The 12,500-nt window shown below is 43.8% G+C and overlaps 1 protein-coding gene across 3 annotated transcripts in view; it reads left to right on the top strand.

Moving 5' to 3' along the window:
- The window catches only part of PLXNC1 (plexin C1), a 141,821-nt gene that overhangs the window by 62,330 nt on the left and 66,991 nt on the right, over nucleotides 1-12,500 (top strand). For all 3 annotated transcript variants that reach the window (XM_030856388.2, XM_060306606.1, XM_060306605.1), the window contains exons 6-9: nucleotides 202-349; nucleotides 3,673-3,760; nucleotides 5,774-5,876; nucleotides 6,017-6,118. In XM_030856388.2, the coding sequence (XP_030712248.1) occupies nucleotides 202-349; nucleotides 3,673-3,760; nucleotides 5,774-5,876; nucleotides 6,017-6,118 (441 nt within the window). The remainder of the gene's footprint in view (nucleotides 1-201; nucleotides 350-3,672; nucleotides 3,761-5,773; nucleotides 5,877-6,016; nucleotides 6,119-12,500) is intronic.

Genomic DNA, 12,500 nt, shown 5'->3' with positions numbered 1-12,500 from the left:
AAAAATGGTCCAAGGATATGAATATGCGATTCACAAAAGAGCAAATTAAATAGCCAACAAAACATCTCTTTCTTTATATTGGCAATCTAAGAAATTCTCTTTCTATGGCAAGTCAGAGGTGAGTTCATTTAAGGCTCTAGGATGGATGGAAATGATGGAAAAAGACCATAATTTGGTTCCTGAAATTTCTTCCCCACACAGACGACTGTGACTGTGGTGGGAAGCTTCTCTCCAAGACACTCGGAGTGCATGGTGCAGAACGTGGACACCGGCAGGATGCTCTGCAAGGGCAAAAGTGTATCCAATGAGACCTGCACCTGCAGCATCCCGACCAGAGCAACCTACAAAGGCAAGTGGACTCTTGCTGTTTTTTTTTTTGTTGTTGTTATAAAATGAAGCAGGCAGGAGAAACTTCTGAGTCCAGATTGCCCAGGAAACAAGTTAAATGACAGAATCTGAATAGTCCCACGCTGTAGACTCTCTCTCCCCCTACCCCTTGCTTCCCACTTTTCCCCTCAGTCCCGCTCACCTCTGCTCCACTCATCACAGGAGTGCAGGACCCCACAGTCACATGTGGCTGGAGAATGACAGAGGATGGTAAGTTGGTTAGGTGAGTGGAGTCAAGCCAGAGACCTTTGGGCTGACCTTACGTGGATGGTTCAGATAATTCAGAGATCTGAACATCTGGGAATGCCCTTGATGAGATGAGAAAACAGAACGGCCAACAGTTTATCATCTTAAGTTCATTGCATTCGTTCATTCATACAGGAAGTATTTATTGAGCATCTACGTGCCAGACACTGTGCTAAATGGTAGGGAGTCAGTGACCGAAAACACTCACCTGGTCCTTGTTCACAGTATTTAGAGCCTCTTGGGGTAGAGATGAGTAAACAGCACCTTACAGTGCAGTGGGTAGCATGCAGGGAACATAGCACACCATGGGGAGCACATGAAAAGGGTACCTAACTGCACTTGTGGGGGCAGGTGAGGGTGCAAGGAAAACTTTCTGGAGGATGAATAGGGTTGAGCTGGACAAAGAAGAAGGGGAAGAGTAATGCAGTCAGAGAACAACTAGTGTGATGGCCAAAAGGAGAGAAAAAGCTTTGTCTGAGGAGCCAGAAGAGGTTCTGTATGGCCAAGGCAAATAAGGTAGAAAGCAGAATGATAGAAAATGGATACCAAAGAAGGTACGAAGTGTCTGGCACAAAGTAGCCATTGATGATCAATAAATTTCTGTTGAATGAATGGCCGCAGGTGGAGAATGGGACAGGAGGAGGGAAGGGCTGAGTTCTGAAAGGTCAGAGAGAAGGGAAGCTGTGGCAGTGACCGGGTGGGACTGAGAGCTGAAACTGTTCAAGACAGGTAAGGGTGGAGCGAAGTGGGTGGATTCAAAGGATGGTTAGGAGTTAATACAATGGACAGACTGAGGATTCATGAGTCCCTCTGGGTCTCATGAATATGAATATGCGATTCACCGGTCTTGCTCACCTGTAACATAAGCTTCGGAAGTATTTGATTTTTTTTTTTTCTTTTTTTTGCGGTACGCGGGCCTCTCACTGTTGTGGCCTCTCCCGTTGCGGAGCACAGGCTCCGGACGCGCAGGCTCAGCGGCCATGGCTCACGCACCCAGCCGCTCCGCGGCATGTGGGATCTTCCCGGACCAGGGCACGAACCCGTGTCCCCTTTATCAGCAGGTGGACTCTCAACCACTGTGCCACCAGGGAAGCCCCGGAAGTATTTGAGATCACCTTGGAAAGCTAGTTGATTGCTTTTTAAAATTTTTTTAAATCTTTTTAAAAAACTTGAAATATAGTTGATTTACAGTGTAGTTGATTGTTTTTACAGCCTCCGTCAACTGAACCCAACCCTTTGTCTGCCCTTTTCTCTGGATGCCTTCCATATTCTGAGCAGGCAAACAAAACCACTTCCCACCTCTTGCATTCAGCCAGCCAGTGGCCATTGCCAAACCTTTGTCTGTGGCCTGTAGTGGCTTTGCCTCTTTCACCAAATCCTGTCTCCCTTCTGCTTTGAAAAGTCACCTCTTCCGTATAGGCTTGACAGATTCTGCTCTAATCATCCCGATCGTTCCAGTACCCTCTGGGTTCCCCACCTGCACCCCAATCTTGGTACCCAGGTGCTGCATGGAACTTGAACCACTCAGAGGGTGTTTCCTTGACTATACTGTCACTGTGCTTTTTCACCTAAGTTATTTTATCTCTTCTAGAATAACTGCGAATGCTTCCAGAGCAGAGAGCATATATATTCGTTTCCTTGTGATATTTCCCAGTAGTGTTTTGTGCACAGTTGATACTCAGGAAAGTACAACTCTTGCTAGTCTCCATCACTGGACACTTGTTGATTCCATTGATACGTATTTTCACTGGGAATCCCTCAGTACTTACTGTCCATATGTTCATGCTACTAACAGTTATCAAGTGTCTGTTCAAATGCTCTTGCTGAGAGGTCACGCCAGCCCTCCAAACCTTCTTGTCTTTGGAACAGAGGATTATCATTTCACATATACCCACTTTATGTGAGCAGAATTTTATGTGGCATCCTGACTTTCAGAATGAATATTCCTGCTGAAGAGAACCCCTTAAAGTAAGGGTTCTCAGACTTTTGGACTCATATACTAATATTTCAGTTGAAAAATGAGGGGTGCCAACAAAGTTAGGCCAACTTCTTAATTTGTCAAGGAAAGACTTTTCATTTTAAAAGCATCATCTGCTCTCCCCGTTAATTCATAAAAGGAAGAAGATATTAATCCAGAATGGGTGACAATGAAGATATCACAGGGTAGCACTGGTCCCTGGCCACAACAGGATTTGAAAGGCACCGCTCCAGGCGGCCGCATCGAAACCTGGCTATAAGTACATGGGGAGATTACAGACAGATTCCGGACATCCCCCAGCCCTGCTGAGTCAGCATATCTAGGAGTGTGGCTCTGGAATCTATATTTTCATCAATTTCTCAAGTGATTCTGATACACAACCAGATTTAGGGATCACCTAGGGTAGAGTATGTAAGTTAAAGAGGTACAGGAAATATGCCATTTCTCTCATGCTGATTTAGCAGAGTTTTTATCTTATTACTTTATTCTTCGGGGGTTTTCGAACCCATGGGTAGGTTTTCGAAAGCAAATAAGAAAACCTTCATCATAGATTTGGCAACAGTTGACCCCAAGAAGATCATGGCTCTCAGCCCACGGGAACCACACTTTGGAGTTTGTTAGGTAAATATCCGTAGTATGGATTTTTCTGAAGGTGCAGGATTTCTTCTCTAACATTCCGGTTATCATGTTCTAGGCAGTTCTTGCTCGGTGACTTGTTTTATTCTTATGCTGTGGCCAATTACAAGCTGAGATAGTGATCCCAGGGAGAGTATGAGCTGTAAATGGGCTGTGAAATGGCTTTTTCTTAGTGATTATCCGTGGGAGGCCTGGAACGCTAGGTGGGCCCGGGTCTGTTTGGAGGCATGTGCTGTGCACTTCGGCTGCCTGACGTGAATGGCCCCCGGGAAGGAGCCACGTACTGATTGAAATGTTAGCGAACAGCTGGCACACCCCACCCTCTTTGTGGAGGAGGCAAAAAATATTTAATTTTTGCATTTACAGCTTTGCTTGACGATAGCAGGGCTCCACCGTCAATGACTTCTTTTTCCCCTTTGCTCCAGATGTTTTAGTTGTCAACGTGACGTTCTCCTTCAGTTCCTGGAGTGTGTCAAAAAGATTCAACTTTACCAACTGCTCATCATTAAGAGAGTAAGATTTTATTTAACATGTGAACATTCTCTCATTGGTTTTAATGTATTTATTTGCTTTACTCTTCGATTTCCTAAAGACCTCTTTTGTGGAGGAGAACTTTCCAAGGTGCCTTTTGGAGCATGGCCTAACGGGAGACAGGAGAGCCCCTGAGCTAATAAGCTGACTTGTTCAAGCCCTGCCAAGTGAGGTGGAGCAGAGAAGAGGCCAACAGCTGTGCTTGGGTGTATTTTACCCACAGGGAAATACATCCCTCCAACCAAGCGGTGGCCTTGAAGTAACAGGCGAAGGGGTGCTGCTAGGTTCTCACCTGATCAGACTGGCTTTGGGAATTTGAGTCAAGGAAGAGAGTCTGAGCATGAGATAAGGGGAAGTCACGGTCAAGGAGAAGCACAAGAGGAAGTCTCTGTCATCAAAAGAACATGTTAATTGTGACCCACGTTTTTGTACTGCGTTTGGCCCTGTTGAGCTACGTACCCCCCTGAGTTAGGACCACACTTCAGTCCTTGCTTCTAAAGCAGACGGAAGACAGAGGAAATATGTCTCCCAGATTCCTGGTTTTCCAGCTGCAAGATGGGATGGATGTTCCCATGGAAACAGTGGGAAGCTGTATTATTAGTGATTCTATAGCTCTTTCAGTGGTTTGCTTGACCAACTGTGTGAGTACCAAACGTGGGTTTCTTTGGGTCTGGTCTGGGAACCATTGTTTCTTCAGGGTAAAGGCATTCGAACTCGATGCTGAGTTGGGAGGTCACCCTACAGCTATATGAACAGGAGCCGCTGGACTTCACCTTTACCACCGCGGCACTTTGAAAGAGGGATTGAATTCAGTGATTTCTAACAAGCAGAACGAATTCAGGGAGGAAAAACACCAAACTTGATACAGAGAGTCCATGAAAATGGGGGAAAAAAGAAAAAGGGGGAGAGTTACATAGATCTGTGTAGCTCAAGGAGAGTTTAAACAGAACACAGCTCCTGCACCCACGCCTGTAAGGCCTGGTGAGAGGAAGCGCCCTGCCCCAGGTCCGCAGCTAGGTAATTAAGAACCAGACCTCAGACCCACAGCTCCCCAGAGGGGGAGCACCCTTTCCTTGGGTACCTACTTCCCCTTCGAAAAGCACTTAGTAAAGTCATCACACTTGAGGGGTAGCGATAAGAGCGCACGTCACAAACCTGCTTCTAGCGCACTTCGGTGGCGGGTGAACCCTTAGGCGAGCCTGTGCTTTCTTCTCCCACCGAGACTGCCATTTCTGTAGGTCAGAGTCTCAGGATGCCTTGGCATTTCTGGAACAATACATGAAATGCACATGTGTCCCCTCTCCCTGATCTAGGCCTCTCACTGTCCCCGGGCTGAGCCTTCCTTTTGCCTCCTTTGGCTACCTTTCCAAACCCACCTCGATTTCCATTTTTATTGTTCTTGCTTTAACACTGATTATCCTATTAAGTGCTTTTCAAGTCTTCCGCTGTTATCCATGCATGGTTGTTTGATTAGTAGACACAGTTCTTCCTTAATTTGATTAAAAAGCAAACACTGGCACCCTGTTTTCTCTGCTCGCCAGGTAGCACTTTTAGTTTCCCGTCTTCCAGGCATTTGGCAGTGTTTCTGCTCCAGTGAGTAAGGGTGGGTTTATGGGGGGGCTGGGGGAGATCAGTCTCCAGAGGGAAACTTACCTGAAGGTAGACAAATAGCAGAACTGGATTCAGAAACAGATGCAGTGGGTTCCTGTTATCTACTGACATACCCGGTGACCCCAGCTTCAGGTTTCCATGGCAACCCCCCAGCAAGTGTAATGATGGTCCGTCAGCCCCGAGGGCTGCCCAGAGCAGGGCATAAAGTCAGTACTATATCCCTAGCCCCAAAGGACTGTCCTCTCTCCCCTGGGTGCATCACAGTCTATCCAGGGATTTTTTTTCTTCTTTTAAATGCTCGCATGCAGCATCACAGAGGGAAATTCTAGGCTATGAACGTTTTCCTAAAAATGCGGGAATTAAGTTGGTTTTCTGTGTTGCCAGATGCCCAGTATGTATTGGAACTGGCTGTGCTTGGTGTGAAAGTGAGAGAAAATGTATCCATCCCTTCACAGCTTGCGACCCTTCTGATTACAAGAGGAACGAGGTAAGGTGACATTTTCAGTATTACAGGGTTTAACCCAAAATAAATATTTGTGACCACCTAGCCCCAGCCTGTCTTTTGCCTTTATTTCAAACTTCGAATTTCCACCAGTTCGGATGTTGAAGGGATATTCTTCATTTCAGGACCTCTGTCCAGTGGCTTCTGAGAAAGGGGCCCCACCCAAGACAGCAGGAGGAGGAGGATCCAAGGAGAAGACAAGTAACGGAACCACCCAGGGCTTGCAGGTCAGACCCTGTTTTCATATCGATAATGGGAAAATCCCCCTTTGAATGGCAATAACATCTCCTGCTACTTTGGGTTCCTTTTAAAAATTCCCTATTTTACTTTCTACCCAAATTCCCTTTTTTACCTTTGGTTTTTAACCAAGTTGCATTTAATTGGCTCAATACATCAGAAGCTGCACACTCGCATAAAATAAATTAAAAATCTGTAATTATGAAAAATGAAGGCCCGGTAAAAGTAAAATTTTAAATCTGACTTCGTGGCTCTCAGGGAGAGTTAGAAGGAAGTATAGAGCACACAGCACTGAGGGGATTTCAATGTTTAACCACATGTTATGATTGCATTTTGGGGGGGGGCGGGGTATGTGAGGGCTAGGCGTGTCTATGCAAAATATATAAACGAATCTCTTTGGATTATTTTTCTTTGCAGAGATGATCTAACCAGTAGTCAATAGTGTCAAAACAAAGAGTTGTGTCTATGTAATAAATATACATTTCTCTTCACTTCTCAAAACTGTTTTTCATGGAAAAATACTTTCCATGAAATTTCTTTGGAAATTCCTCTTATTTTCTTCACAGTAAATCACCAAGCTCAACTGACAGACGTGTTTGAAAAGAGAGAACATGACCATGTAAACATTTCCGGGTAGATGCATTTAGTACACAAATGCTGACTTCATTCATTTGATGGAAGTTAATTGAGCATCTACTATGTGGTGAAAAACAAAAAAGGACAAGTTCTTGTTCTTATTAACCTTGGGTCTAGTGGGAGCAGACAAATTAAAAACAGTAACATGCTTTGTTCTTAAAGGCTCAGTTTTCTGTCTCTTGGCTAATCTGTGGCTTTGATGTATCCATTTGCTGCTACTTAAGGTCAGGTGCCAATATAAATAAGTAGCACATTTGTAATCACTACCAAAATGTTGAGAGTAACTTTAGGTGAATTTAGTAACAAGCAAAGGGAATGTGAATCAAAATGGATTATGAAGTTAATTAAAGGCATTAGAAAAGCTTGGTGTGCCAGTATCTTCAGACTTTTATTAAAGTCTTTGAGGTTTTATTAAGTGATGAGCCGCATTTCTCTTCCCATTGGTTTATGAAACCAGGGCATAGTGACAGGTGTTTGAATCAGAAAGGCAGTGGCTTTTAAAAAAAAAATTAAACTTCTCTTTTGTTGTTGTTTCAGTTGTTTTTTTAAAATTTCGGTAAAATACACATAACATAAAATTTACCATATTTAAGTGTACAAGTTCAGTAGAGTTAAGTACATTCACGTTGTTGAGCAACCATCACCACCATCCATCTTCAGAACATGTTTCATCTTGCAAAACTGAAACCTCGTACCCATTAAACAATAACTCCTCATCTTCTCTTCTCCCAGCCCTGGCAGCTACCATTCTACTTTCTGTCTCTATGAATTTGACTGCTCTAGGTACCTCAGTTAAGTGGAATCAAACAGGATTTGTCTTTTTTGTGACTGGCTTATTTCACTTAACATAATGTCTTCAAGGTTCATCCATATTGTAGCATGGGTCAGAATGTCCTTTAAGGCTGAATAATGTTCCATTGTTTGTATATATATTACATTTGTTTATCCAGTCATCCATTGATGGACACTTGAGTCGCATCCAGCTTTTGGCTATTGTAACTCATACTGCTATAAACAGGTGTGTACAAACACCTCTTCAAGACCCTGTTTCAGTTCTTTTGGGTAGGTACCCAGAAGTGGAGTTGCTGGATCATATGGTAATACTATTTTTAATTTTTTGAGGAACACCATTCTGTTTTCCTTATCGCTCTGACGTTTTACATTCCCACCACCAACAGCGTATGAGCGTTCCACGTTCTTTCCAGCACTTGGCTGTTTTCGTTTTTTTATAGTATCCGTCTTAAATGGGTATAAGGTGGTATTCTCTTGTGGTTTTGATTTGCATTTCCCTACTGATTAGTGATATTGAGACTCTTTTCGTGTGCTTATTGGCCATTTGTGTGCCTTCTATGGAGAAATGTCTATTCAAGTGTTTTGTCCATTTTATAATCAGGTTTTTTTGTTGCTGTTGAATTGTAGGAGGTCTTTATATATTTTAGATATCAACCTCATATCAGATATATGATTTGCAAATATTTTCTCTTATTCCATAAGCTGCCTTTTCACTCTGTTGATTGTATCCTTTGATGCAGAGAGGTTTTTAATTTTATTGAAGTGCAGTTTATTTTTTTATTTTCTTGCCTGTGCTTTGGGTGTCATATCCAAGAAATCATTGCCAAATCCGATGTCATAAAGCTCTTATTCTAAGAGTTCTATAGTTTTAAGCCTTATATTTAGGTCTTTGATCCATTCTGAGTTAATTTTCATATATGGTGTAAGGTAAAGATCCAACTTCATTTCTGTGTGGGTATCCAGTTTTCCCAAGACTGTTTGTTGAAAAAAACTGTCCTTTCCCCCATTAAATATTCTTGGCACCCTTATCAAAAATCATTTGACTATATATGCAACAGTTTACTTCTATGCTATATATCCTATTCCGTTGGTCTATATGTCTCTTCTATTTTGTAATAAGACACTGTTTTGTAATAAGTTTTGAAATCAGAAAGTGTGAGTCCTTCAACTTTGTTCTTCTTTTTCATGATTGTTTTGGAAGAAAAATAATTTATTTTGAGGTAACTGTAGATTCACATGTAGTTGTGAGAAAATAATACAGAGAGATCTCATGTATCTTTTACCCAGTTTCCCCCAATAGTAACATCTTGCGAAACAATAGCACAGTATCACAACCAGGATATTGACAGTGACAACAGTCAAGATCCAGAACAGCCCTGTCACCTCAAGTCTCCCCCACGTTGCCTGTCTATAGTCACACCCACTTCCTCCCTCCCACTCTCTATTTCTGACCCCTGGCTACCACTAATCTATTCTCCATTTCTATAATTTTATCATGTCAAAGACTTTAAACAAATGGTATCACCCAAAGGTACCCTTTGGGGACTGGCCTTTTTAACTCAACATAATTCTCTGGAAATTCATCCAGTTCTTTTTTTAAAAAATTTTTAAAATTTATTTTACTTTTGGCTGTGTTGGGTCTTCGTTGCTGTGCACGGACTTTCTCTGGTTGTGGCGAGCGGGGGCTACTCTTCGTTGCGGTGCGCGGCTTCTCATTGCGGTGGCTTCTCTCGTTGCGGAGCTCGGGCTCTAGGCACGCAGGCTTCGGTAGTTGTGGTTCGCGGGCTCAGTAGTTATGGCTCGTGGGCTCTAGAGCGCAGGCTCAGTAGCTGTGGTACAGTTGCTCCGTGGCATGTGGGATCTTCCCAGACCAGGGCTCGAACCCGTGTCCCCTGCATTGGCAGGCAGATTCTTAACCACTGCGCCACCAGGGAAGCCCCATCCAGTTCTTTTATGCATCAATAGTGTCTTCCTTTCTATCGCTAAGTCGTGATTCAGACAATGACTTTTTACATTTTTATTTTAAAGGAAAAAGTAAGGTCACGGCATCCTGTTTTCCTGTATTGTGTCTTACGGAACCTTTTGACTTTTGACACTATGTGGTTAAAAGAACTGGGGCCACCAAGGGAGCAGGAGGCGGCGGTAATGAACAAAGCCCAGACCTGTCTTCAGTGCTTCTCTGTGAATGACCTTTGTAGAAAGACATCTTTTATTTTTAATTAATTTTCATTGAAGTAGAGTTGATTTACAATGATGTGTTAGTTTCTGCTGTACAACAAATGAATCAGTTATACATATACTTATATCCACTCTTTTTAAAATTCTTTTCCCATATAGGTCATTACAGAGTATTGAGTAGAGTTCCCTGTGCTGTACAGAAGGTCCTTATTTTATATTGGGTTGGCCAAAAGGTTCGTTCGGGTTTTTCTTTAACATCTTACGGAGAACAAAACCTGAACGAACTTTTTGGCCAACCCAATGTATCGCAGTGTGTACATGTCAATCCCAATCTCCCAATTCACCCCCCCCCCCCCCCGCCGCTTTCCCCATTGGTAACCATAGGTTTGTTTTCTACATCTGTGACTATTTCTGTTTTGGAAATAGGTTCATTTGTACCATTTTTTAAGATTCCACACAGAAGCAATATCATATTGGAGAAAGACATCGTGTTGATACTGAAATGTTTTCTTTAAATACATGACTCAGTTGAGAAACTCAGTTTTGGTTAATAGGGAGTGGAGTAGTGTTTGTCTCCGGAGGGATTTCTCATGCTTTGTGAGACACTGCTGTCTTCTCATCATCATGCGGAATGTGGAAATCCAGGTTTCCAGTTTGATTCTCATGCTGGCCTTGAATGAAGCACTGAACACTCTATTCCTAGCAGAGAAGCGTTGAGGGCTTTCATTCAGTGCATCGTCCACATCACATACATACTGAGTGCTTCCTCTGTGCCGGGCATGGGGACGCGAAACGTGAACGGTACAGACATAGTCTTGGGCTTCCTGATGCTGAGCTAGGGTTGATTCTTTCTGCAGGTGTTTATCAAGCACCTAGTAGATACCATTACACTGAGCTCCGTGGATACCACAGGGCGGGGGTGGGGGGGGTGGGGGTGGGGGTGGGGAACATGTCTTGTCCTCAGTCTCAAGAATCTTATATGTACATGAGCACATAGATAAGAATACAAGATAAAAAAATATTAACCTAGGGAAGGTACCAGGCCGTATACAAGCCCAGAGAACCTCTCTGTGCCTGGGGCCTTGGCTTAGTCATTCCTGATCATTTAAACCCAGTGCCTGGCGGGTAAAAGCGCTTAATCGGTGTGGTTGGATAAAGTCTTTGATGGATGGAGACAAGATGGCATTTCAGCCAGTAGTTGAGGGAAGGGACACGTGGAGACAGAGGAGTGGGTCTTCTAAGCAGAGGGGCTAGCACTGCAGAAGCATAGTGGGTCACCAGAAAATTCCAGGGAACCCATTACGGGAGACCCTAAGTGATTCGATTTGGCTGGAGCAGAAGGATGCAGGAAATTATGGGACAAAACAAGATTGAGGGCTTCCCTGGTGGCGCAGTGGTTGGGAGTCCGCCTGCCGATGCAGGGGACACGGGTTCGTGCCCTGGTCCAGGAGGATCCCACATGCCACGGAGCGGCTGGGCCCGTGAGCCATGGCCGCTGAGCCTGTGCGTCCGGAGCCTGTGCTCCGCAACGGGAGAGGCCACAACAGTGAGAGGCCCGCGTACCGCAAAAAAAAAAAAAAAAAAAAGATTGAAATGACCCTGGAGCCTACACCAAATACAGTGCTCTTCAAGACATTTTTTTTTAATGCATGAATTTGCTCATCCATGAATGTGGCATTTATGAGAGAGGGTTCCTGGCTCAACCCCTGTTATGCCCTGTTGCCCTCACACTGTTTCATGACCCTATGTCCCATCCCTTGACCGTGACCTAAAAGCACATATTGTCATGTACCAGGGGGCTATGTTAGGAAAAGCATCACCAGAACAGGGAAAATAACTCAAAAATCTACATTTGCCCTTTGGATGGGAAGTATTTTCAGCTGTAAGGGCCAGTCTCTGTCAGAGATGGTTGGCCCTGTCGCCCTGCCCTAACCTCTTTTCCTTCCTTTTCGGAACAATCTTATATCTGGTGCCTCCACCTGCTGAGAGAAGAGGTGGCTGCTCTTCTTTCCTGTTGTCAAGGAAAGGTTGTGGAGATCTGTGATATGATGTTGTTCTAATATTTGTTACGCTTATCGCCGCCGGGTAGAAATACACCATACAAAATCATGTTCTCCTGCTCTCGGAGAATATATATTCTTTCTCTTCCTTGTGACTTCTCTTCTCTTCCTCCATCACTTTTGATTGCATTTTAACTTCTCCCAGGCAATCCCAATCACCTCTTTCAGGGTCCTTGCCTTGAAAATGAAATCAACTTTATTATATACCTTGTTGAGTAGCTTCTGTGGGCCTAGCACTGTGCTGGGTGCCGTGGGGTTCACTGCCAATTGCTCCTTTATTCACTCATTCGTTTGTTCATTCATTCAAAAAGTGTTTATTAAACACCTACTATGTGCTGGGCAGGTAGGCAAAGTGTGTGCCCTTTGGAGTTTACGTTGTAGAACTTATAATAGGAAGTAAGACTCATTTTCATGAAGCATCTGAGTGTGCACAACGGAAAAAGTTATGCACAGGAAGGCCAGAATGTGCTAAATTGAGTAGGTGACCCGTATTTGTGCAGCCTGTGCTATATCCTGAGCTCAAAGTGCCTCTTTATTTGAGCCTCACAATGGACCTGTTTTCCCCATTTGATAGACAAATGTTGACTTGCACAGGGTCAGTAGGTAGTAAATGATAGACATGGCGATTTGAACCCAGGCCATCTGACTCCAGGGCCCACAGCTTTAATCACTGCTCTATACTGTGTGACCTCAGTGTAGTATTGAT

The sequence above is a fragment of the Globicephala melas genome, chromosome 10 (genome assembly GCF_963455315.2).
Source record: "Globicephala melas chromosome 10, mGloMel1.2, whole genome shotgun sequence".
Classification (NCBI taxonomy): domain Eukaryota; kingdom Metazoa; phylum Chordata; class Mammalia; order Artiodactyla; family Delphinidae; genus Globicephala; species Globicephala melas.
This window is presented reverse-complemented; position numbering and strand designations above follow the sequence as displayed.